The sequence below is a fragment of the Acomys minous genome (genome assembly GCF_964271855.1).
Source record: "Acomys minous genome assembly, chromosome: 5".
Classification (NCBI taxonomy): Eukaryota; Metazoa; Chordata; class Mammalia; order Rodentia; family Muridae; genus Acomys; species Acomys minous.
In genome coordinates, this window is record NC_140494.1 from 88,850,289 (window position 1) to 88,877,681 (window position 27,393).

At 42.2% G+C, this 27,393-nt stretch overlaps 1 protein-coding gene across 6 annotated transcripts in view; it reads right to left on the minus strand.

Annotated features, from left to right (window-relative positions):
- Positions 1-27,393, minus strand: part of GLB1L3 (galactosidase beta 1 like 3) — a 45,263-nt gene that overhangs the window by 2,593 nt on the left and 15,277 nt on the right. The window contains exons 9-18 of one of the 6 annotated variants that reach the window (XR_014779675.1): positions 26,847-26,911; positions 16,289-16,373; positions 14,075-14,212; positions 13,533-13,613; positions 12,960-13,066; positions 11,972-12,112; positions 11,567-11,638; positions 10,997-11,078; positions 10,444-10,531; positions 10,021-10,136 (exon numbers count right to left, since the gene is read on the minus strand). Coding sequence is in view for 5 of the 6 variants with exons in the window: in XM_084784187.1 (XP_084640313.1) it covers positions 10,025-10,136; positions 10,444-10,531; positions 10,997-11,078; positions 11,567-11,638; positions 11,972-12,112; positions 12,960-13,066; positions 13,533-13,613; positions 14,075-14,212; positions 16,289-16,373; positions 26,847-26,911 (971 nt within the window). In the remaining variant the exon portion in view is untranslated. The remainder of the gene's footprint in view (positions 1-10,020; positions 10,137-10,443; positions 10,532-10,996; positions 11,079-11,566; positions 11,639-11,971; positions 12,113-12,959; positions 13,067-13,532; positions 13,614-14,074; positions 14,213-16,288; positions 16,374-26,846; positions 26,912-27,393) is intronic. The other 5 variants (XM_084784189.1, XM_084784188.1, XM_084784187.1 and 2 more) reach the window with 5 other exon arrangements.

A 27,393-nucleotide genomic window follows, 5' to 3' on the forward strand; every position in this document is an offset into this window, starting at 1 on the left:
GGAGATCCCCCTCAGTCACAGACATAGGGGAAGGGAGTAGGGCGGAAGCGGGAGGGAGGGAGGAATGGGAAGATACAAGGGATGGGCTAACAATTTAGATGTAATATGAATAAATTAATTTTTTAAAAATGGTGGTGGCATCTCAGCCACTAGATACATCCTTGGGGCTGGTTATCATGCTGAAGAGCAGCTGCTTAGACTTCACCATTCAGTGAAAAACAGCAACATGTGGGTCACCGGGCAGCCAAGGGTAGTCTGGACCACATGCCAGGTCTCTAGTGGACGCAAAGCTGTCTCTGACTAATGAGTGAGTAAAAATCACAGAGCTATTCTCAAGCAACAGACTCAGCTCCCCACCTATTTTTACCTTAAAAAACCATGCCAGAACTGTAATCCAGTCACTGGGTTACCTGTTTCACAAGAGCCTCTAATGTGTGATTGCTCAGAGCTAAAAAACAAAACAAAACAAAACCTAGATTTGTCAAGCAGAAAGGAGGAAAAAAAGTTCAGACTGAGCTCTGGCCAAGTGAAGGGGGAAAAAAATCTAGTTTGTAGACAAACCAAGTTTATGATAGTGAGCGTCAAGCTGGGTGCATAACGGTCTCCTTGCATGGGACACACTGAGACAAAAAAGTCTGAGAAACGAATCCTGACTCAGAAATAGATAACAGCATTAACTTTATTTTGTAGGTTCCAGATCTGCCTTCCCAGTTTTCAGGTTCACGGTACAATCTAGAAAGAGAGCAGTCTTTTACACGCAAACAGGAAAGAAAAGCACATTGGTTGCTTCAGCCAGCAAATGAGTCTAAAGAAATGGCAGCCATGCGGCGCAGAGAACACGGAAGGGAAGCCTCAGAATCTGCCGACGAGAACTCCAGCTGGCACCGCAGCTAAGTGTGCGGTCCTGTCCACACACAGATTCTCTGCCTGTCTGGTCCCCTCCGTGCCTCTACACAATTCATTCCCTCCTATCCTCCCGGGGAAGGCATTTCAAAACAAAACAATAGATATTCAGACATTTTCCATCTCTGTGGGCAAAGCCTTGCCCAGGTCTGGCTCAGGAATTGGCAGAGCCTTCTGCTGGTCCAAGTGTTAGTGTTTCTGGATAAGTGGCCCGTGTGTATAGAAGTTAACCACAGCTTCCAAGATGACTGCTGCCTGAGCCGGTTCTCCCATAGAGAACCCCTACTGAGATGAGGGAAGCCTGCCTCCTTGCTTGGAGGTATACCGCAAACCTATTTTCTTAATTACTGTTCTGTTGCAGTTTAGAGAAGAAACCATTTAACTGGGGGGCCTTGCTCACAGTTTCAGGTTGGCCCACATGGTCGGGAGCAGACAGCAGGTAGGCATGGGAGGGAACTGTGACTACTACCTGGCTTTTGAAACCTCAAAGGCCAACCACAGTGGCACACCTCCTCCAACAAGGCTGTACCTCCAATAGGCCACACCTCCTAATCCTTCCCTAACACTTTCACTACTGGAGACCAAGCATTCAAACCCATGAGCCAATAGGGGCCATTCCAATTCAAACCACCACAGCCACTTCTGTATCCAGCTATATACAATAAACCCACCTCTTCAACTTGCACTTTACAAAATAAAGCACACTTTCCAGGTTGCTCTTTTGCTAGTGTGTCTTCATTAGAGCGCACGGAGGCCACCAAGCCCCAGCTTTTCTGTCCATGTATCTGCCTTTTCTTCGTCCCCTCATCACCCTAGTCATGTGTCCAGAACGAAGCCATGCAGGGCGTGGCATGTGCTATCAGAAGAACACCGTTCAACTAACAACCCTACTCCCATCAGAAGATCAGGACAAGCCAGAGGCATGCTGCCAAGAGAGGGCCTCCAAGTTGACTGGAAAGTCATGACAGCTACCACAGGGGGATTCAAATATTTCAGTTTTCGTGGATTCCTAGGCTTGGGACGGGGCAGAAAAAGCATGGAAAATTGTTCAAAGATGTTGAGAAGAAATTACCCACTGGTTTGGGATAAACCAGTCTATCCATAGCAACAGTGGGCCCACTTTTATTTCAAGGATAGTAGATACGATTTCCCGGAAGCTGGGAATACAGTGGACAATGAAGCGTGGACGCTAGCCCTCTGGCAAGCCTTAAATGGCCAATCACACTTAAGGTCAGCTCAGCCATACTTTGTCAGAAAGCTACTCTCACCTCTCACCCTGACTCACATCAGTGCTGCTACCAAAGAAGCTCAAGCTGCCCTCTGTGACACGTTATGTGAAAAAAAAAAATCCTTCCTGGAAGGTACTAGCTCCAACATACTCCTGGATGCAGAAACTGAACTGCCAATAAATCCCACAACCCATCTACGGCAAGCAATGCCCACTCCTGTGAAGTATATTGACCTAAAAATATATTCTCTTTCAGGGATAACATTTTACCCCTATCAACCAGAGGAGTAGGCATTTCAAAACCTAGAAATCAGGATCCATTTAAGAGTAGTGTAGCCCCCGGTAGTCTCATCCAGTTGAATGCTTAGTCATCAGAGAGTAGTAGCGCTATTTGAAAAGGATTAGGAAGTGTCGCCTTCTTGAGGGAAATAGGTCACTGGGGGTGCGCTGTGAGGTTTCAAAAACTCACAACCAGCCTAGAGTCTTTCTTCCTGATGCCTATGGATTCAGAAATAGAGCTTTCAACTAATTCTCCAACAACAAGTCTGCCTGTGTGTAGTCATGCTCCACATCGTGATGGTAATGAATTAAACCTCTGAAATTGTAAACAAGCACCAATTAAATGGTGCTTCTTCACTGCAATAGATCAATGGCTAAGATAAGTAGCTAAACCGAATGTGTGCAAGACCTTTGTCTTAATCATTGTTCTATTGCTGTGAAGAGATGATCACAGCAACTCTAATAAGAAAAAACATTTAACTAGGCGCTTACTCACACTTCCATTATCATCAAGGCAAGGAACATGGTAGCAGACATGACAGTGCTGGAGAAATAGTTGAGAGCTGCATCCTGATCCATAGGACCTGGTGTGGGCTTTTGAAATCTCAAAGCCCACCCATAGTGACATGCTTCCTCCAATAAGGCCACATTTATAATCCTTTTCAAATAATGCCACTCGATGATTACTAAGCATTCAAACATATGAAGCCAAGCTTCATCCTTATTCAAACTATCACAACCTTATTGAATACTCATTCAAGCAAAGCCCCCTAGATTTGTTATATCAAAGTAAAGAGAACACAGAATCAGTGTACTAGAGACAGGATATTCATTTGTCTGGTGGAAGTTTGTATATACCATATACATATAAGTGTGTAGGTATGTGTGTGTGTGTGTGTGTGTGTGTGTGTGTGTGTGTGTGTGTGTGTGTGTGTGTGTGTGTGTGTGTCTAGAGACCTGGAAAGTTTGGAAAACTTCTTTGTTGAGGCGTCAAATGACAATTCTATATACTATCTCAAGACAGTAAACATTGACCCAGCTCACCAGCATTGCTCATGAGAATTAAGAAAGCCCTCTGAGTATTTGCCTCTAGGGACTAGAAAAGTGGATTCTGGGATACATATTGCAGCACATTTTTTCCCTGGTTGGGGCTCATGAACACATGATTTAAAACTCTAAAGAAAAATACCTAATAATAAGTGCCCTGGGCCATTTCTGTTCAATAGTGAGGGATAAATTCTTTGGCCAAAGTAGTGTGCAATAACCAAACCCCCTTACATTCTATTCGGGCATAGCAAAGATGATACATGCTGTCACAACTGCCTCTTCTGATTTCATCCCCACTTTTTCGAAACTTAAAATTCCTTTTCAAAAGATTAGAAGACAGCCGGAGTGATGGCACACAACTTTAATCCCAGCATTAGGGAGGCAGAGGCAGGTGGATGTCTGTGAGTTTGAGGCCAGTCTGGCCTGTAGAGAGTTCCAGGACAGCCAAAGCTGTTGCAGAGAAACTCTGTGCCAAAAATACATTAGAAGACATGCACCCTGGCTTTTAGAAATGTCCCCCAAAGCACTAGAAGAAATGTCATTGTCTGGATTGTTCTGGAGATTTCAGGTAGGAAGCCTATGGATTTTTATATAGTAAAGCATGTTGAAAGATAGCACATTCACCAGCAAGGTCAGCTTAAGATGTGTTCTAATGAGCATGCTCAGTTTAATGTCACAGTTCAATAAGGAGAGATGGTGGGCTCACTCCTAGGCATGTCTTCCAGATCCTAGGATACAAGTTTAAGATGTTAAAGAAACATTTTGGGGGAATACTCAGCTTATGTCATTAAGATGGGAGACAAAAGCACTTCAAGGCGTGATGGGCTTTTTTATCTGAAGAAGGTTTTGCTTGCTCATCAAGGGCATTTGTTTCATTTAGCTATTAACACATTTGCCCCTCTTGCCCACCATGCCATGATATGTCACTGCTCTCACCAGAGGGGAGCCACGGGTGATTAAGTGTGCTGTATGAAAGGAAGAGAAATGATGATGATGACGATGATGATGATGGTGATGATGATGATGATGACAATGACAATGACAATGATTAATCATTCTAAACTAAACTAAGGTAAGGTTTAGGATACCTGGGATCTCTCATAACATTATAATTTGGTTCTTTTGTATTGTTTTACTACAACATCTCAAGGCTTATCTATTTATGATGTAAACCAAAGAATTAGAGATTACTTTTTTTTTAATTAATTTATTCATATTACATCTTGATTGTTAGCCCTTCCCCTGTTTCCTCCCATTTCTCCCTCCCTCCCACTTCCCCCCTTCTCCCCTCCCCTATGTCTGTGATTGAGGGAGACTTCTTCCCCCTATGTATGCTCTAAGATTATTGAGTCTCTTCTTGGTAACTTGCTATCCTTCTTCTGAGTGCCACCAGGCCTCCCCATCCAGGGGACATGGTCAGAAAAGGGGCACCAGAGTTCACGTGAGAATCAGATCTCACTCTCCACTCAACAGTGGAAAATATCGTGTTCGTCGGCTAGGTCTTGGTAGGGGTTCGAAGTTTACTGCCTATTTCTCCTTGGCTGGTGCCTTAGTTTGAGGAGGACCCCAGGACCCAGATCTGCCTGTCATAAAGTTCTTCTTGTAGGTTTCCAGGACCCTGTGGGTCCTGTTATTTCCCCATTCTTCCATGCTACTCTCGCCTAAAGTCTCAATAGGATGTCCTCTCCTCTGACCCACTTTCTTGGTAAGTAAGGTTTTTCATGGGACTTATCCCTTGGACTAGTGTTTTGATATAAGTGAGTATATACCGTTTGTCTCTTTTTGCTTCTGGGTGAACTCACTCATTATGATAATTTCTAGGTCAATCCATTTGTCCACAAATTTCGGGAATTCCTCGTTTTTAATAGCTGAGTAATACTCCATAGTGTAAATGTACCATAGTTTCTTAGTCCATTCTTCTACTGAGGGACACTTAGGCTGTTTCCATGTTCTGGCTATTGTGTATAAAGCAGCTATGAACATGGTTGAGCATATGTCCCTGTTGTGTGTTCGAGCATTTTCTGGGTATATTCCAAGGAGTGGGATAGCTGGGTCTTGAGGAAGCCCTATTCCCATTTTTCTGAGAAAACGCCAGATAGCTTTCCAAAGTGGTTGTACTAGTTTGCATTCCCACCAGCAGTGAAGGAGTGTTCCTCTCTCTCCACATCCTCGCCAACATGTGGTGTCATTTGAGTTTTTGATCTTAGCCATTCTGATGGGTGTAAGATGGAATCTCAGTGTCGTTTTGATTTGCATTTCTCTGATGCCTAATGAGGATGAGCATTTCTTTAAGTGTTTCTCAGCCATTTGATATTCCTCTGTTGAGAATTCTCTGTTTAGTTCTAAGCCCCATTTTGCAATTGGGTTGTTTGGTTTTGTGGTGTTTAATTTCTTGAGTTCTTTATATATTTTGGATATTAAACCTTTGTCAGATGAAGGGTTGGTGAAGATCTTTTCCCAGTCAGTAGGCTGTCGCTTTGTTCTCTTGACAGTGTCTGCTGCCTTACAGAAGCTTCTCAGCCTCATAAGGTCCCATTTATTAATTGTTGACATTAAGGCCTGGGCTGTGGGTGTACTGTTCAGGAAGTTGTTTCCTGCGCCTATGTGTCCCAGGCTCTTCCCCACTTTTTCCTCTAACTGAGTTAATGTCTCTGGTTTTAAGTTGAGGTCTTTAATCCACTTGGACTTGAGTTTTGTGCATGGTGACAAATAAGGGTCTAATTGCATTTTTCTACATGTAGACATCCAGTTAGACCAGCACCATTTGTTGAAGATGCTATCATTTTTCCATTGAATAGATTTGGCTTCTTTGTCAAAAATCAAGTGAGCAAATGTGTGTGGGTTCATCTCCGGGTCTTCAATTCGATTCCATTGATCCACCAGCCTATTACTTTGCCAGTACCATGCTGTTTTAATTACTGTTGCTCTGTAGTACAGCTTGAGATCAGGTATGGAGATTCCTCCGGAGGATCTTTTATTGTATAGGATTGTTTTTGCTATTCTGGGTTTTTTATTTCTCCATATGAATTTGAGAATTAATCTTTCAATATCTTCAAAATATTTTGTAGGTATTTTGATAGGGATTGCATTGAATTTGTAAATTGCTTTTGGTAAGATGGCCATTTTTACTATGTTAATTCTCCCGATCCATGAACAAGGTAAATCCCTCCATCTTCTGATGTCATTTTCAATCTCTTTCTTCAAAAGTTTGAAGTTTTTTTCAAATAAGTCCTTCACTTGCTTGGTTAAAGTTATTCCTAGATATTTTATATTGTTTGTGGCTATCGTGAAGGGAGTAGTTTTCCTAATTTCTTCCTCTGCCTGTTTGTCATTTGTATACAGAAAGGCTACTGACTTTTTCGAGTTTATTTTGTATCCTGCCAATTTGCTGAAGGTGTTTATCAGCTGCAGGAGTTCTCTGGTGGAATTTTGGGGATCGCTTATGTACACTATCATATCATCTGCAAATAGGGATAATTTGACTTCTTCCTTTCCCATTTGGATCCCCATGATCTCCTTTTGATGTCTTATTGCTCTGGCTAGAACTTCAAGAACTATATTGAAGAGATATGGGGACAGAGGGCAGCCTTGTCTGGTTCCCGATTTTAGAGGGATTTCCTTGAGTATCTCTCCATTTAATTTAATGTTGGCTGTTGGTTTGCTGTAAATAGCCTTTATTATGTTTAGATAAGTGCCTTGTATTCCCGATCTCTCCAGAACTTTAAACATAAATGGGTGTTGGATTTTGTCAAATGCTTTTTCTGCATCAAGAGAGATGATCATGTGGTTTTTCTCTTTCAGTTTGTTTATATGATGGATTACATTGATGGATTTCCGTATGTTAAACCATCCCTGCATGCCTGGAATGAATCCTACCTGGTCATGGTGGATAATGTCTTTGATATGCTGTTGTAATCGCTTTGCGAGTATTTTGTTGAGTATTTTTGCATCAATGTTCATAAGAGAAATTGGTCTGAAATTCTCTTTTTTTGTTGGGTCTTTGTGAGGTTTAGGTATCAATGTAATTGTGGCCTCATAGAAGGAATTTGGTAATGTTCCGTCCATTTCTATCTTTCGGAATAGCTTGACTAGTATCGGTATTAACTCCTCTTTGAAGGACTGGTAGAATTCTGCGCTGAAGCCATCTGGCCCTGGGCTTTTTTTGGTTGGAAGACTATCAATGGAAAAATATGGAACGCTTCACGAATTTGCGTGTCATCCTTGCGCAGGGGCCATGCTAATCTTCTCTGTATCGTTCCAATTTTAGTATATGTGCTGCCGAAGCGAGCACTAGAGATTACTTTTAAGAAGAGGCAAAGAGAAATCTTGGAGCCAATGAAGTTCAAAATGTAAATCAGAAACACAGTTGAAAGCTTCTTCAACAACAGATCGGACCAAATAGAATCTCTGAACTTCAACATTGGTCTTTTGAAATATTCCAGTTGTGGGGTGAGGAAGAAGAGAAAGAAGAGAAAGAGGGGTAGAAATTAAGGGAAAGGAAGGGGGAGACAGCCTCTGAAAACTGTGAAGTGTCAGGAAGCAAAGTATTCACGTCACAGTAGAAAGGCAGAAGAAAGAGGCATGGAAACCTACTTGGTAAGACAACGGTTAAAATGTCCCAAATATTGGGAAAGATCCAGATAATTAAGAAGTTTAAAAAAAGTTTAAATAACCCCAATTACATCAGGTTCCCCTGAAGCATATTATTATTATCAAAGCAACAAAGCTTCAAAAAGAATTCAACATCAGTCAGAAAATCATCATGCTGCACAGGGAGAATCGTAACGAAGTAGCTGTACGTTTCTCGGAAGAAAAGGTACAGGCAGAAGTAAATGAGATGACACATTTAAAGTCCAGAAAGAAAAAAATATGCCAAACAAGAATACTATAATACGTAGAAATTTTGTCCTTCAGAAATGAAAGAGAATTGAGTCCCCCGCCCCAGAACAATTGAAAACTAAGGGATTACAACAGTCACAGAAGAGTAACAAGAAATGTTTGAATTCTTCCTCTTAAAAATATGACGGCCCAGGCATGGTGGCTCATGCCTTTAATCCCAGCACTCAGCACTCGGGAGGCAGAGGCAGGTAGATCTCTGTGAGTTTGAGGTCAGCCTGGTCCTATAAAGTGAGTCTAGGACAGCCAAGGCTACACAGAGAAACCCTGTCTCAAAAAACAAAAAAAGACAACTAAAATCAGAAAAGCTGTCAAGCTGTTAAAATGTAGCATTCTCAGGAGAAAAGGATCAAAGACCCAAACCCAGTTTTAATAAAACACTTAAAAGCCCAATGTGGCTGTTCTTGTCTATATTCCCAGCACTCAGAAGACTGAGCCAGGCGCATTGCCACAAATTCAAGCTAGTAGAAAAGAAATAACAAAAAGTGGAAAAAAGATGCAATAGAGATTCAAATATATATATATTTGATATATATATAATCAACAGAACCACCATTTGACTTTTGGAAAAGACAAAATTCACAAGCCTTTAGAAGACCAATCAAGAAAAGCTTTTATGTGTTGCATATTTAAGCACATTTAAATATAAATATGTACTTTTGGCAAACACAGATATGAAATGGAATGTGATAGAGAGTCAGCCATTTGTTCTGTAAATGTTACAGGTTTTTTTTTGGCTTTTCCAATTGGATTTTCATATACCTTATAAGTAATGATAAATTAGGATGCTTGACAAAGATCATACAGCTTATTAGAAGTAAACAAGAGGGGAGAAACAAAGGCAAATAATCCTCCAGGTATACCGTGGCCTTGCTTAAGTTTTATTTGCCTTAGGTTTTTTTAAAACATATTTTTATTTTTATATATGACATATATTACCTATGTGAGAATTTTGTATACATTTTTACTATATTTACCTCCTCCCTCCCACAACTCTCCTCACTGCCTCCTTCCCACTAAACTTTGAGTTGTTTCCCCCCAATCAGTGCCCATTTCTGCTCCCCAAATATTCATGAATGTATCTCATTCCACTGGATCTAGGCAGAATTATCAACAACTCCCAAGATCTAGAAATTGCCAGGAACTCCTCCACTAGAGGTAGAACTTCATGCCTGACCCCCTCTCTGTCCTGGGATTGGCTCTTGCTTGGGTTTGCATAGCTCTTGTCCATGCTATCACGGTCCTTGTGAGTTTGTATGTCTATCTGCTCTGCTGTATCCAGAGATGCTGTGTCCTTGAAGGCATCCATGCCTCTGGATCTTGAACTCTTTCTGCTGCCTCTTCTGCAACATCCTAGAGCCTTTAAAAAAAATTGTGTGGGACTAGTGACATGAATGAGCAGTTAAGAATTCATACTGCTCTGTAGAAGACTTGAAATTCAGCTACCAGTACCTAAGTCAGGCAGGTCATACCTGCTTATAGCTCCAACTCCAGGGGAGCTGACTCTCTCTCTCTTGGCTTCCAGGAGAGGTCACACACATTCACATGTCTGCACACAAACACACACACACATATACATACACACATACATATAATTTTAAAAATAAACTAAATCTTACAAGAAAGCACATGTTTAGAATATCAGAGGAGAAAAATAGGAGCCTTACTTACTCGTAGGTCCAGGAAGGTATCCTTGGGGGAAGAGCCAACCTTCAAGATTCCCCAGTAGAAGGCAGGGCCTCTGTAATGGGGTGGGGCAAGCTTCCAGTTGCGCAAGAGGAGCCTGGAGACAGCATCAACGATGAGGCTGAGGAAAACTTTTTCCAGCTTTCCTTCCAATACTGACCCAACCTTCTCTCACAGAGATCAAGAGTCCCCCATTGACACTGAACTCTCACTATTGACATGGCAGTCAGGATGCCTAGTCTGCTCTGCTGCTGGAGTAAAACATCTAATGACTGGACACACCCCTTCAGGTGTCTGAACCTTGGGCTTTGCAGAGCTGGGGACGGGGGTCGGGGGGGGGGGGGGGACGAGAATTCATAGCCTCCCATGCCCTCGGTATGCATCACAGGTAGGGAGGAGCATACCTCTTCAAGAAACTCCTCTTCATGTCCAGAGAATAGATGGTGAAATTCCTCAGCAGGACGTAATTGACGCTAACAAATTCATTTAACCCTGTAGGTGGGAAGCCAAGAAGAGATTAGCAATGAGTTCTAGATATTGTCCAAAGGTGGGAACAGAGAAAGATAGATTAAATGTGTGTTCTGGCAAGGAATATAGCCAGGAGAATAAATACTAAACAGACCTATTGTTATGTAAATTTTCTTGCTGTATGCTTCCACACTACTAAAAACCTCCCCCCTACCCCCCCATGCCTAATATAGAGATTATTCCTAAAAGAAGACTGAGCCCTGATCTAAGATGCGTCAGCAGCCAACAGAATTGCTCTGCTTTGCTGCCATAGGTAACAAAAAAGTCAGAACAAAAAAGGGGACAAAGTAACATCACCATTCCAAGGACTTAAGTAACCTACTTCTCAGGGGGGGGGTCATTTCTGCCTTCTGAACCCCAAAACATCCACAGTATAAGCTTCAAAGAAATGAAGGGACGTTACACTTGTTTTTGTGGACCAAAGCCTACCTTTCTGCTCACTTTGAATTTTCCATGAGAAATTGATTCGGCCTTGATTCTCAACCAAGATCCTCAGAAGCTGACAACCCTGCTTAGGGGGACAAGTTAGTGGAAACAAGATAGCACATTCTTTTTTCAAGTCCCAAGAAAGTTGGTAAAGGGGGCTTGAACTCAGTGACTCACAATTCACACACACACACACACACACACACACACACACACACACACACACGCACACACTGTGCTCCTATACCATACTTAATCTACTCTTCCCTTTTTTCTGATTCTGTTAGGACAGGAAAAAAGAATCTCTCACTCTGCTTTTTATCAGCAGTCCCAACAGGAGCTGGGGGTTGACTCAACCTTAAGGAGAACCGCTACTCCTGCTAAATAATTCATCCTGTAGGTCCTTAGGCCACCAAAGCTTAGAAGATGCTTTAAGATTATGGCCCTGCACACTTGCCGCTACAGTCCTATGGGAGAAGAAATGGCATAGTGGAAGGAGGTAGTAGTCAGGCCCAGAACCAGGCTACCTATGAAAGCAGTCAAGAGCATCTCCTGGACTGTGGGATCACTTACCTGGATTTTAGGAATATTCAGGGCAGCAGTATTTGCATCCAGAATTCCTATACTTACATTATTCAAAAACACCTACAAAAATAAATCCAGCGTCAGATTTGTCAATAGTCCTACCCGAAGAACAGAGATTTAGTTAGAAGGTGGTCATAACAAAGGGAAAGGTAGGTACTAAATTCAGTACTCAGATGACTATATGTTGAACAGGACTCCCCACTACATTGTGAGTTATATCAAAACAAATAATAAAGGTTATATCAAAAACAAATAATAAAATAATAATCAAATAATTTGATTTGGCTCTGTGTGTCCTATGATTCTACCATACTGGTAAACAAATACTAGCATATAGTGAAATCAATGTGCAACTACATTTCTCAATAGCTAGAGATACCTGTTGGTGCCTACCTGTGCTGCATCATGCACTGAGGCCAAGAGCCTGCCTCCAGAACAGATGGAAGTCTCATAGAGAACCAATCCAAATGCCTGACCACTGTCATTGTTTATCGGGAGATTCTCCATGGTGACGGGAGTGTATAACTTGACAGGCTATGATGGAGACGGGGCAGGGACAGAAGACAAAATGAGAAGAAGCCATGATCCTTGTCCTAAGACTCTTGCCATGACTTGCTGGACCACACAACGGTCCTCGCAGATTCTTTAAAAGAAAACAATCGCACAATAGATGCTATGGCAATGCTTCTATAATAATACATTTACTGTCCAAGAAATTTGGAGTAATGTGGCATTATGAAGACCGCCCAACCACTATAATCATAAAAATTAATCAATAGAATAAGCAAATGTATTGCAAAACAACTGAAGATTGGAGAAGTTTTGAACTCAGCAAACACTGACTTATGTGGACCGTTTACTGTTCACTGTTTCTCGTCTAAAATACAAACAATGGAGGTGAAGCCAATAGAAATTCAAGACTTTGGTCTCTACAATTAGGACAGGTTTCTCATTTAGAGGTATAGAAACCACAGGAAATTTTTTTAAGATGAAGCCTAACTAGTGGATAATGAAGAAGACTGCTTTCCTGGGTCTATCGTCAGAGATTTTTTTCCACTGTGAATCCTGCAATAGCATTCACCAATTGAATCCATCTAAGCTCGGAGTGGACTCCTAAGATGGGATATCCTGCTATGTCTGTTTTCTCCCGCTAATTCTTCAAGTCCTTCACCATCTTTTCCACCAATAATTCTCCACCAATTGGTTCCTGACCAATAATTCCAGGTTTAGATACAATGCCAAGAAAAACATCTTCAAACTCCCCTTCCAAAAGACTTCCCTGATAGAATGTCTCTTCTGGGACCCACATCCTTCTCCCCCGCTTCTCCATGGTCCTCCCTCCAACCCTCACCCCCAGTGCTAGTGCCCAAGCAGATCTCACCTTATCTAAGGACGACAGGATATCAAACAGTGGCAAGAAGAACGATGGGCCCACAAACGGGTACACGGTCTTGGGAGTAGTGAGAGGCAACGGAGGCTGGGGACCTGCTGCAAGGAGAATGGGCCACAGGGAACAGTGGCTAAAATGAACATTCCTTTCTCTAAGCATTCCCATGACTATCTGTGGCCTCTGGATCCAGAGACAGGAAAAAAAAAGAGAGCTTTATTCTAGGTTCTCTACGGGAGATAAAATGAACCATTTTGCATCCACCCACATCTGTTAGAGACAAATAGCTAGGAGTCATTAATTCCTGGTAGACAGCATACCTAGTAAACACAGAGTAACCATGGTACCTGGTGGGAACATAGAGAAAGAGGACTAGGGGAAAGCTTCATGTTACATCTTTTGCGATGCTGACTCTTGCCTCTGTTCTAACCCTCACTAGACAGCTAATTGGATCTACCTAAAGTCAAACTGACAATTTTTTTCTTTCTGCATATGTAGTTGCTAAGTCACACCCAATACTATACATAGCCCAAGAGAGTGCTACCCTCCTACTAATGCGATAAGTACCTGAAGCAGATGCAAAGAGTTTCCGAAGCTTGAAATACTTTTCGGTGTAATCTCCAGCCTCCGACAGCACAGCATCATAGTCTACGAGACAGATGTTTGGGACAGTCAGTCCTCCACAGCAGGCCCTGCCTCAGCGTGGGGATGTGCGCAAACCCAGGTCCACCGAAGATGAGCTAGAAGGCGCTCACATCCTCCACCTCTGGCGTGCTCTATAACACGCTGTGAAATGTCAAGCTGGAAACAAACACGGGGCGCACCCTGCCATTTCCCTTTGACCTCTCATCCTAGTCCCGCCTGGATTGCTCTGAGAGTGCAAGAGTGAAGCGGAGCACTTGGTGTGGGGAAGCCCGGCTGCTAGAATGACAGCTAGATGGGCAGCACAGACATCATCACAAGGAGAGCAGACGAAAAGCCTCAGCACTCAGCACGCATTGCTTGCTGAGACCTCATGGTGCAAGAGCATGAATCTGGAGCCTCCTCCTCAGAGCTGTCGGCCCCACCCACCACCCCCGAGAAGGGACCACACCGTCGCAATCACTTGCCGTAGCTGGTCACAACACCTAGGCGATAGGGGTCCTGCTTCGCTCCACTCATGAAACCAAAGTTGGTTCCGCCGTGAAACATATACAAGTTGAAGGAGAATCCATATTTGATAAATTTAGATACTGTTCGTTGAATTTCTGTCGAGAAAAGAGGGGTGAGATCAGAAGGGAGGCAGAGATCTTAGGTGAAAATGATTACTTCCAGCTCCGTTCCCTACAATCCATCTTGTCATCTTTTTCATCATTAAGCAAGTGGAACCATCCAGAACCACTCTTGAAAAGCAAGTCCCGGAACTTGTAGCTTTTTCTTTTTCTTTTTTCTTTCACTATAGCTTTGGTACAAATTTACCCCAAACTGCATTATTACATGACCATCAAAAACTTAAAATTATTTACAAAAATAGCTAGTATGCCCTCAGTCCTACCTTCCCAGTACAATGTCACTAGAGGTGTTGAGTTAAAAAGCACCACATCGTTTTACTGTGCCCATGGCTGTTCATAAATTTTGGTCGCAGAAACTTCCATCTTTCCGGCATGTTTGGCGAACACTCTCTTCCCTCTGGCTACCGTTGGAAGTGGGAAGATGGCGGCTGTGCTTTTGACTGTTTATAAGGACACACCTGGCTTATTTTCTCTTTCAGCTTCTTTGCTTCCAATCAAACTTTAATCCCCACACCGTCACAAGAATGATGAGTAAATCAACTGATGAAAAACTATGTCTAGCTATCATGAGTCCATGCCCCAGACACAAGTGATCACACATCTGTTGTTTGGTGGCATTACGGCTGGTGATGGTGGCCAGGTTTTGCTAGTCATGTTTTCCTTGGTTCGCATTTTGTTTTCTGTTTTGCAGTCCAAAGCTGGCTATTGTCTGTTTCTCGGTCACCAATACTTAGGTAATTCTCCCATTTCAGTATCAGGGAGCTTTTCATATAGCTGTAACAAAATAGCTTCTTGGCAACACACTTGTGCTTAGTAGATGACAATTGCCAGGCATTGTTCTGAGTGGCACAGGTATATCTTTCCAGCAATCCCACCCCCCCCCCTATTCTTTGCTTTTGAGGGAAAGACTTCTTATATCTTATTTTATTGAGATATAGTCTTTGTATGCCTTCATGGGTGTCTTGGTGGTAATTTGATATACACGTACAAAACACAACAATCAAACCAGGATAAAAAGTGTGTCTGTATCATTAACCATTGATCATTTTATGCTGGGTCTTTGCAGTCATCTTACTTAATCAATGTGAGTGTCTCACAGATTGACTTGACAAGTGCTTGTCTCACTAAGCTACAGAAAGCCAGACCTGACGCGGCTCTTCTGACTGCATTTTGGCATTCCTCACTTGGCTTCCTCCTGTCTCTCTTCGTCCACCGCAGTCTCTAATAACTACCATTCCTCTCCACTCTTCTACAAGATCAACCTTTTTTTTTAATTTCCACAAATGAAGGGGAAATCATACTTGCAATTCTTTAGCTGGGTAACAGGGTTACACCTTGTTGGTGCAGATGCAAAGGTTCCTTCTTTCATGACTGAATAATACTCCACCGTGGTGCATGTTTACCACATTCTTTTTATCCATTCATCCACTGGTGGGCATCTAAGTTAATAACAACCCATTTTGGGGGTAGACAGGCATTTTGATTCAGAAGTAAAAGAAATCTGCCTCAAATCGCAAAGCTTCTGCTGAGACACTGGGATTAAAGTCCTGGTCTCTGGCCCCAGGATCCAAGGTTTCCTCTCCCACTGTTTGTGGGGCCCTAGATATCACTACCATCTTGTTGACAATACCATAGAGTCATCATTCCTAGAGATGAGTAAGAAGTCATGCAAATGGCCGAGAAATGTTTGTAGGTATGTCACACTCCCCGACACCTCCATGTCCACCTTCACTAACTGAAGAGAACTGTTTCCCACCTTAGTTCTCTCACTGGACTTGGTTCAGTGCAGCAAACAGCTGATAAAGGTGGGCATCAGAGTGATGCTTTAATTCCTACCAATCTGCTGTTTTCACTCAATTTATAAGAATGCTATAAGGTAGGTCTCACACAATTTGTGCTCACAAGGTCATCTTCAGAGCTGGCAGTGCTTGTAATTAGCAATGACTAGATGGATATTTGTTTCTGCACAGGAATGTCAATAAACAGTTGTGTGGTAATGATCCTTAGCACAGAGCCTTCCTGACTCAGAGTTAAAAACTATGACTCACTTACCATTTGCACTCTTAGTATTGTGAGGACTGCCCCATGTGTCATACCAGCCAGTCCAGTATTCCATAATCATAATGGGCTTATCATTCTAGAAACAAAGCAAATCAAATACTGTGTGACAAAGGAAAATAAAGCAGAATAAGGTGGCACCACGTGTGAGAACACCAACAATGTTTTCCACCTTTATCCCACTTCAGAGATTTTCCTATTTTGATACACACCCTCTCATACTCATATAATTTTTATTTCTAACAACGCTTATTTGTATTTTTTGTTAATAAACTATATGTAAGTACTTTAACTTTTTTATCTTTATGAATTATATATTCATTTTATGTATTTAGATATTAGCATATCTAAATGCTAATCATTACTGAGATTTTTTACTAGTACAAGGCACTGAGTAATACATTTTACTTAAGTAATTCTGTGTAACCATCCCGCAGTGATAAACTACCACTCTGACTGTACAGATGAAGAAATAGAGGTTACTCCCAATTTAGGCTACTGTCCAATTTAGCTGAGCTTGGAAGTGATAGAGCTTGGATTTGAACTGGCAAATGTAGTCCCTGCAGCCGTACTTCTAACCATTGTGCTGGGCTAAGGGTGTGATCAAAACAGACTTATCAGCACAAACTATACAGAAATATATCAAAGTCCTATATGTTCCAACACTCTATCACTCATTTTTCTTAAAATATGGTCATTTATTTTACAATTTTATTTTATGGATGTCTAAACTCTAGGCCAAGCATACTTTCAAGTTAATAACTATATTCACTCCACCTCTACTAACATTCTCAAGTCAGATGAACAATGAAAGCTCTTGTTCAAAAAGCAGTGTCTTAATAGCAAGCCCTGATCTTGCGCTAAATGTCTTAAAATTTATGTCTACACATCAATTCTCTCTCTCTCTCTCTCTCTCTCTCTCTCTCTCTCTCTCTCTCTCTCGCTCTCTCCCTCCATCATTCCTTCCCTCCCTCCCCCTTTCTCTCTCTCCCCCCCTCCTCCTCCTTTCTCTCTTCCTCCCTCATTTCCTCCCTCCCCACCTCTCTCTCTCACACACACAGTTCTAACTAAAAGTAAAATTAGCTCCATTTACATCAGACACACTAGAACAGAGAAAAATAGGAGGTGCATTACACAGTTCTAAAGGGATAAATTCCTCAGCAAAATGCAATTTCCAAGTTAAAAAAAACTATATGTGTATGTACCTAAAAGGACCCCACATAGACAATGATTAATAGAACAATGGCTGCACCAACAAATCGTAATCATAACTTGAAAACAAAGGCAAAGTCATTATTCTCAAATGCACATGAAATATTTACCAAGAATGACAGTACTCTGTACATGAGATGGATCTCAGTGAATGAAGAACAGAAATACTGCAAGCTATTCTCTTTACCAGCAAAAGTACTAAGACAGAAATGAAAACAGAACGATGCGGTACTGAGACAACCCAGGAAGGACGAGCTCCTGCACTCAAGCCTCATAAACTGAGGTTTATCCTCAGAACCCACACAGTGGAAGGGGATAACCTATTCTCCCAAATTATCCTCTAACCTGCACCTGCGCAGTATGGCATGAACACACACAGACACACACACACACACACACACACACACGTACACGCACAGGCACACGCACACGCACACTAAATGTAAAAAGGGAAATTAAGAATGGTTGGGAAGTCCCTAAAGATCCAGAACTTTCACAACATATTTTAAACATGAAATAAACAAAAGTCTCAAGAGAAGTTTTTAAATGTTTTGAGTTCAATGGAAATATAATAAATCAAAATTAGCATGATGTAAATATAGGAAAGTTGATATTAATAAGGATTTATATGAAGAGCAAATTGTAATAAGATTTCACCAGGAAAAATGTAGGTAAATAAAGGCAAATTCAATCCAAAGAGGCAGGGAACAAAAACTATTTGTCAGGAAACCTCAGGACAGATATTAATCTAAACTTTTAAAAAATAGAGAAAAAGATGTCAACAAGATAATTGACTGGGGATGCCCGATACAGGTCCTCCATGAAAACTAAACTTAAAGTAAGAAGACCATCACCATATCTTACTGAAATTCTTGAGAGAAGGTGTGAGTGGCATCTGACACAGGCGCCATGGAACGTGCCTGCCTACAGCACTGTCCCAGGTGTCTTCACCGGGCTTGAGTAATAGCAGTGCTTTGCAGGTGGCTTTTGCCTAGGTGATGATTGCTGAGGGGACTCCAGTTGGATCTGGTTGAGTCAGCAGCACCTATATGTACTTAACTATCAAATCCTAGCACTGAATGTCTACATCCATTTGTGTCCTGATTTCCTTATGAAGTGAGGCACAACAACAGTACCTGCCGCACTGCCCTGGGAGAGCTGCAAAACAGTAAACACCTAGGACCATAGCTGGCACACATGTGCTTAGCAAAGGTTAGCTACTCACAACGTCCGAATATGAAATGCCCCTGCCTCTCCACGCTCATATGTTAAATGCTTGGTCTCCATCTGATAGCACTGCTCTGAGAGTTTCCGGAAACTTTTGGAGGTGGGCGCTCCTGGCTGAAAGAAGGAAGTCCCTCTGTGTGGGCACTTGGGGGTATATTTCCTTTGGGTTCATCTTATCTCACCTTCTGCATCCTGCATGTGAGGCCAAGCAAGCCAGGGCTGAACTCTCTGAAGCCATAAGGAAACAAAAAGAAACCACGACTAAAGAAATAAAGAAATAAAATAAAAACAAAAAAGCTTTTCTTCTCAAGGTACATATTAACTAATATTCAGAGGTTATAAGAGGGAAAAAATAAGTGATCCACATGGGATTTTGTCAGAGCTTCCCTTCTGATCTTTTTGGCTATGAGATGCTAACAGACTTGGAAGATCCAGGTACCTACTACCTCCTTCTCCAGTCCTCCTCACAGATTTTTCAATGGCTCATCCTTTTATATGTGTGTGTGACCCCTAGGTCGGATTCAACTTTGAACTTCAAGAAAAAGAGTCAAGGCTTCCTCCAGCAGCTGATGGACACAGATGCAGAGACCCACAGGCAAACAATAGGCAGAGCTCGGGGAGTTTTGAAGAAGAGTGGGAAGAAGGACTGAGAGAGCCCGAGGGGTCAAGGACACCCCAAGAGACCTACAGAGCAAACTCACCTGGGCCCATGGGAGCTCACAGAGACTGAACCAACAACCAAAGACCACACATGTGCTGGACCTAGAACCCCTTCACATATGGATCCGATGCGCATCTTGTTCCTCATGAGGGTCTCCTAACAAGGGGAGTAGGGCCTGTCTCTGACGCTGTTGCCTGCATTTGGATCCTTTCTCCCAGCTGGGCTGCCTTGTCTGGCCTCAATGGGAGAGGATGAATTTAGTCCTCCTGGGACTTGAGGTTACGGAGGGGGGGGGGTTGGTATCCCTTAAGAGCCTCTCATACTCTGAGAAGGGAGGGCAAATGGAAGGATGGGGTTGTGGGGGTCCTGGGAGGAGAGGTGGGAGGGGGCTGGGATCAGGCTGTAAAGTGATTAAATAAAATTTTAAAGGAAAAAAAAAAAAGAAAAAGAATAGAATTTCACTCAGGAGAAAATACCTGCCCCGCATGACTTTCAGATTTGTGGTGATGCATGCCTTTAATCCCAGAACTTGGGAGGCAGAGGTAGGCGGATGGCAGTGCGTTCAAGGCCAGCATGGTCTACAAAGTGAATCCAGGGCAGCCACGTCTACACAGAGAAAATAAATAAATAAAAATATAAAAAATAAAAGGAAAAGATCACAGCACTCTGATAAGGACTCTACCTGTCTGTGGCCGCTCTACCCACTGACCCTAAAGCCCACAACACACAGCCCCCTCTCCCTGAAGACAGAAATCTGAAGGAAATCTGCTTCATTTTCCTCCAGCCATAGCTTGAATCAAACTATTTCTTTTACTTCTCTCCCATAGAGCATGGAGCAGTACTAATCTCACATACTGGTAAAGTTTTGATGGATCCAACCAAGAGAAATAAATAGCCTAAGCAGTGTGGCTCTTCTCCGCTCTCACTGGAAGACCAGAAACCCCTAGGGAAGAAGCGTTCCGACTGCTGGCAGACAGACAGCCCTGTACCTGGAGTTCTGGGATAGCCTAGCAGCTCCTAGATCCTTCTTTCTTTCTAGCCCATACTTCGGCTGTCAATAGATAACTCATTGGTAGAAAGAAGAGGGTTTGGGCTTTTGATAGCCGTGTGTGTGTGTGTGTGTGTGTGTGTGTGTGTGTGTGTGTGTGTGTGTGTGATACACGCTCTAGCATAAACCGTAGGCTGTTTAGTAGCTCCTTACCTGTTTCATTTTGTTAGCAGGGACTATTTGTTTGATTTGGGTTTTAGGGTTTTAGGTTTTAGCTACTTTCATTTGGCTGGTTGGCTTTTCTAAGAACTGATGAGTTCCAGCATGGGTATAACCACACTGGCATTCTTTACTTCCGTGTTTGAGGCTTAAACGTCTTCTTGGCCCTGCTCGGGACACTGCAGTATGAGCTGGCACAAGAGAAGTAATTTCTGCTGCATGAGGTTTGGGTATCTGTTTTCTAGGTGTTGGGGGATGCACTTGCTAGTATAAGCTAAAAAAAAAAAAATAGAGGATGGCAAGTATCAAGAAATGTAGTTCTCCGAAGAGCGCTCATGGGTTTGGCATAGCTGCTTGTCTTTTTCTTCTTATACCTTGTTTCCTAGGATGTGTGGTGCAGTTTCAGTTCTAGCTTGGAATGCTAGTAGCCACATATTCATGAACTGGTCAAATTCCCGTTAAAGGTCTATGAATAAGAAAGAATAACATATTCATAAAACACAGGGTTAGTCGGCTTACATGTTAGATGCTGCTGACTGGTGGCTTCCCAAAGGTCCTTTGAATTGTCATGTCATTTCTTAGCTGGAATCATTTTGTCAAAAGTTAGGTAAGTGGGATAAAACTCCTCGTGTGTAGGCTTCCATGCTCTTGTGTAATGAGCGCTCTCAGAAAGAAGCTGAACGGAGGCTCCAGGGAGGAGTGAAAGGCTTTATCCCTCCCATTAGGAGAAAGGGGGCAAATGGTTAAACTGACTTCATGTGCGCCTTTGATTTGGCTTGGTTTTGGTGCCACTGTGTTTTTATCTCTCTAAATCCATTTTCAGTTAGTGTGAAACCCATAGCACAGTTCCAAAATATGGAATTACCAGAACTGTTTGAAATGTTTTCCCCTTGAAAACCTAGCAAGGTACTCAGTCTGGACAAGACTCGCTCTATCTTGTGGCAAGAGACTACCCTTTAATGCAGTGCCCAGTCACAGGCTGCAGTAAGGACAAGGGCAGCAAGGCACTTCTGCACTTGCGGTCCAGTCTCGTCTCCAGATATGTTAAACTAGAAAAACACTACAAATAATTCACAGGAAAAAAAAGGCTGACTGGTGTGTCTTCATTTTTATTGTTTACACCCTACCTGGGTAGACATTCAAGTTTATTTTAAAGATTCTATAAACTGAAAGAAAAGAAAAGGAAAAGAAAAAGAAAACATTAGTAACAGACAGCCAAAGTTAGTGAAAGGCATACCACCACCACCAAGAAAATCCTGTAGACAAGTTGATACTAGAGGCGACTACATCAGCAGACTCTAATTGTAATGAGACAGCAGGGCAATGACTAACTTAGATCAAGCAGTGCATTCTGGGAGGGCTAAGCCAATGACTAGCTAATATAAGTTTAAAGGAAGCACAAGACATGCAATAAATAAAACAAGAACCCTCCAGAACTTTAAAAAAATATGTTATCAAGTGTGTGGAAAGCTGATGCTGAGCCAGGGAATATAACAGTGGTTGGCATCACCTTTAAAGGATAAAGTGCCCCTGTTAGTCACAGAAGACACAAAAAATTGAACATGACTGTAGGCGTGAAGTTATCTCCAGTTGTAGGTAATGATTTCACAGTATATAAAGCAAGATGATGAAGTAATATAGAATATGAGGGGGAAATGGGTGAGGCAAATGTGAAAAAGAGAATGTCTGGGCCAGTGTGCATGCTCCAAGGAAGAAGGACACTGGGAACATAAAGACCAAAAATCAAAAAAGGGGATAGAAACAAAAAAGAAGGTCACAGCCAGGTGAAAAGTCAGAGGTGTCCATCAGAAGATGAGTCAAGAGCCATGTGTCCCCCATATCTCAGAGCCGGTGCATATTTCCCTCAGGAACCCTTACTACAACTATCAAATTATGAAGTTTCACTTGGACACAGGTTATAATTATACTGTTCTCAATACAAAACAGTTCAAAATGACAGGAAATCAGATGTAAAGTGGGAGATAACAGACTTTCTCTGACCTGTAGCCATCAACCAAGAAACTGGACTAAACCGTATTAAAATATCATCTCCTCTACATGTTAGAATGCCCAGCTCTATTAGTGGACACAATTTATTATGTAAATTCAGTTCTCTTTCTCTCTAGAAAGATAACAGATTCACCTACTGGTCCCAATTAGGAAAAGCCATCTGCTTACAAATGCTGCTTGCTCTCCCTGAGAAGACAGCCAAGGAACTTTTGTCCCTGAGACCTATGAGACAGTAAGACTATGTGAATAGATGGGACCCCAGATTAAGTGTCAAGTGCACAACTAGATAACTTTGAATTTAAAAATGATAATTACATGATCTCAGAAGGAATGATCCCTCAGATATGAGGCTTTGAGAAGAATTCAGACAGTATTGCAAAATTCCATAACTGCAAACTACTCTGGCATGCCAACTGCCCTCTCACATTCCAATTCTGACAGTATTAAGAGCCCATACAAATGAATATGGGTTTTTTTCAAGATTTGAGAACTATAAATACACTATATAATGTATTTATTCCATCATGCCAAATATTCAGAGACTGTTATTCTGGGAAATAATGGATGGTTTTCAATTTTGTTCTTTCAGAATTGTTTGGGGATTTGCTTCTTTTGTGTGTGTGTTTGGTGAGTTGGTTTTAGTTTTGTTTAGTTTGGGTTTTGTTTGTTTGTTTGGGGGCATTTTTTTACTTTTTTTAATTTTGGTTTTGGTTTTTTATTTGTTTTTACAACCCACTTGGAGACAAAGCCAGAAGACTGTTATTTGCTCTTGAATACAATGATCCAGCATCAAAGCCTCCTTCTAATATCCCTGGGCTCTCAGAGTTTCAAAATTGCTCTATGTTTGGCCTGCACAAGCCCCACATAAGAGCAAGCCAGTTGATTATCCAACATGGAGGGCAGAGGGACCATGAGCCCCCAGCTGAGAGGTTGATGACAATAGTGGGGGAAAGTGGGAGGGGGAGGGAAGAGTCCGGTTTCTTTAAGGGTGTGGCCCCCGGAAGGTTAACCAAGCCTCACTCCCTGCCACTGAGTATATACGCTCCACAACTTGAACTCCATAGTTTAATAAACAAACAAACAAATAAAAGGGGCCTAAAGTTAGAAGGAAGTGAGCTGGGAGAAGAGCTGGGAGTTGATCAGCTATTAGGAAGTCCCCAGTTCCTGTAGGGCCTGGCACCTTGAACCTAGTTTCTCCCTATAATTAAATGGAGTCTGAAAATGAAATGGTAGTACTTAGACTATTTCTGCTGCTTTGTTCCCAACATTAGAAAGTCTTTTTGGTTTTTTTAAATCTATAACTTTAAAGCAACGTAGTTCTGCTTTGAGGCGCCATACTCATCCAGAGCCGAAACATAAGTAAAGCTTAGTTGGTATCTTGAAAAGGTTAGCCAGTGTCTTTCTTTAGTTAAGGTTTTATTAATCTTTATTTTATGTTTGACTACTATGCTTTTGTAGTGCACTATCTGTGAATAGTGCCTCCAGGGACCAGAAGCAGGTGGCCCAGGCCTGGGAACTGGAATTTCTAGTGCTTGTGAGCTGCCATGTGGATGCTAAGAACCAAACCCAGTTCTCTTCAAGAGCAGCCAGTGCTTTTAACTGCTGAGCCATCTCTCCAGCCCCACTACCGTCTTATAAGCAGATGGTTCATCTTTTTCATTTTTGCCAAATACGGCCTGTACAGATAGGCATAGGCTTTGATAGACTAGGCCCCACTGAGAATCAGAATGCCCATGACAAATATAATCCTTAGGTTATTTGGAAATCTTTACTCATCATTTAGAAACAAAAGATTGCTTTTTACCACCCTGAGTAGAGCTTGGTACTCCAAACCTGAAAAGAATTTAATTCTCCTGAGCAAGATTTAACAATCGTGGCTGGGGACTTCCTAATAGCTGATCAGCTTCTCTTATAAGGAAACAGTTGTCTGAGTGCAGACAACTCAGGGACAACTTGTAAGGAGACAGTTGTCTGTGCCCAGACATCTCAAGGACAACTTCTCCATCTTGCTGGCAGGGTCAAACTAAGTTCATGTTCCCAGGCCCAGGGACCTACTCCTGTCCTGATTGATGGAAACTCCCTTGCTCAACCCCTTATGTCAAAATACGCCTGGGTCATGCTACACCCACCCCCTCCCCCTCCCCTTCACTTTATGGCTTCATCCTTTAAATGCTGTACAACATCCCTTCAGGCTCGTGTTCATCTCCCTAGTCTGTTCGTGGCCCTGATCAATCAGTAGCGACTTGATTACAATAAACTCTTGTCAGCTGCATCGACCTGGTGATTGAGTTATGTTGGATGCAAGTGGACCTCGAAACATTCATCTCTATGATAATCATTCCACCTCTTAAGTTACAAGATGAAGCTGGGATTAAACAGGACATACAGCAATTAAGTCAGATACTGATGTCTTTTCATTAGTCTGCTCTCTCTGGGTTGTCACATCCAAAGGATAAGCCATTCCACCCCTTTCACCCACAAGGCAAGATGCCGATAAAAACCTGGAAAGCCCAAAGTACTGACAAACTGCCAGCTAAAGAAATGGGCAGGGGAACCAGTGAGATGGCTCAGTGGGTAAAAGGACTTGCCATGCAAGCCTGGGAACCTTGGTTTGATCTCCAGAGCCTACATAAAGGTGGAAGGAACTAACCCATTCCACAGAGTTATCTTCTGACATCCATACATGCACTGTGACACATGAGTACCTGCACTAACACACACACACACACACACACACACACACACACACACAGAGTTTTCTAAAAAGGAAAAGTAGAAAGGACTCTATGTTGTACTACTAAGTACTAAGCCCTCACTGGCATTCCCACAAATAAAGTTCTGGATTCATCAATACAGAGTATAGTACACCCCACCAGAGGAAGACACTTCTAACCTCACCTCAGATCCTCCATGGACCTGTATGCTGAGGGAGTATCTTATGTGTTTATTCCAAAGACTAGACAACCAATATAAATTATCTCCCTCATCATCAGCAAACAAAATAGTCTAAAGAAAGAAAGAAGGAAGGAAGGAAGGATGAATGGAAGCATAAAAGAGAAAGAAAGAAAGAGAGAAAAGGAAGGAAGGAAGGAAGACAAGAGAAGAGAAGAGAAGAGAGGAGAGGAGAGGAGAGGAGAGGAGAGGAGAGGAGAGGAGAGGAGAAGAGAGGAGAAGAGAAGACTTTTTATCTGAGGTGGAAAATGGAGTATCCAACCCCTTGGGAGGTCCTGATCAACTTTGACTTTCAGAGAAAAAAGCAAGATACTATATCCATAATAAAAAAAATACCAATACCATTTTTAAGGAATGAGGAGAGAGACTGAACATTAAGATTCTACCAGCTGCAGGATTCTCTACCCAGTATTCCACAAATGCTTTTAACATCTAACCTTGTGTGCTCGCTAGTCTTCTGTCAACTTGGTACAAACTAGTTATCAGAAAGGAGGAAACCTCAATAGAGAAAAATGTCCCCATAAGATCCAGCCATAAGGCATTTTCTGAATTAGGATTGATGGGGGAGGGCCCAGCACATTGTGCATGGTTCCATCCCTGGGCTGGTGGTCTGGGGTTCTCTAAGAAAGCAGGCTAAGCAAGCCATGAGTAGCAAGCCAGTAAGCAGCATCCCCTCCATGGCCTCTGCACCAGCTCCTGTCTCCAGATTACTGCTTTGGAACCCTGCCTTGACTTCCCTCAGTGATGGGATACCACCTGGAAGTGTAAGCTGAAATAAACACTTTTCTCCCGAAATTGCCTTGTCATAGTGTTTTCTCATAGCAACAGAAACCCTAACTAAGATACCTTGCTCCTCCAAAATGAAGGTTTGAGACAGAAAAGTTTACACTCCTCAAAGATGGTCTTAAATACACACATTCCTTCCAATTCTTGAATATACTCATATTCCACCAATAACCCTAACAGTCTAGTAAAAGCACCAATAGGTGATGATGAGATTCCCATAAACACCAGCATTGGTCCATTCTTAACTGTACCCTCTTGGAGGAAAGGCATCACTCACTCCCTCTGATCATATTTGCTTCTCATCTGGCATAAGCTCTTCATGCTTTCTAGATGATAGAAGAAAAGTCCTTCCCATCAAGTGACTTTGATCCACACCAAGGCTCAGGGTAAGACGGTCTTATCCTTGTCACACCCCCTGTGTTCTCTCGCATCAATTGCACAGAGAGCAAGATCTTGAGGACACATAAACAAAACTCTGCATTGCTTGAAAATCTTACCTGCATTCGATGAAGCTTAATAAAATAATCCTTCACAAATGACTGTGTGTTTAGAGTAGCCAGTGCTGTGGAGAAAGAGAGGTTCCTCTGAAACATTGTGACAAGGACCATAAGCTCAGGAGACAGGTTGAGTATAAGTGATAGATAACAGCATACTGTTTGTAACCCACTGCAAAGCATAAAGGACTATTATAACTATTACCAAATCGTACGTGCAGAAACACTATCTTTTTAAATTTAACAGCACTTCATACATGTAGGTGGACCACTGAATGAAAGCTTCTGATCCCACACTTTCCAAGGGATGGTAACATGAGCAGAGCTTCCACACACACACACACACACAAAAAGATGGCAATCCACAATAGTTACCAATATCCATGAAAAGAACATTTCATGATGTCCCCTGAACTCAACCACCATGCTCGTATATTGGCATTTTCCCATATTGTTATTACTTTGTTATTCCACTGAATTTGTTTTATGATCTGCTAAGCGTCTACATTGGGTAGTCTAACACTGATGCCTAGACTGGACCTTTGACTGC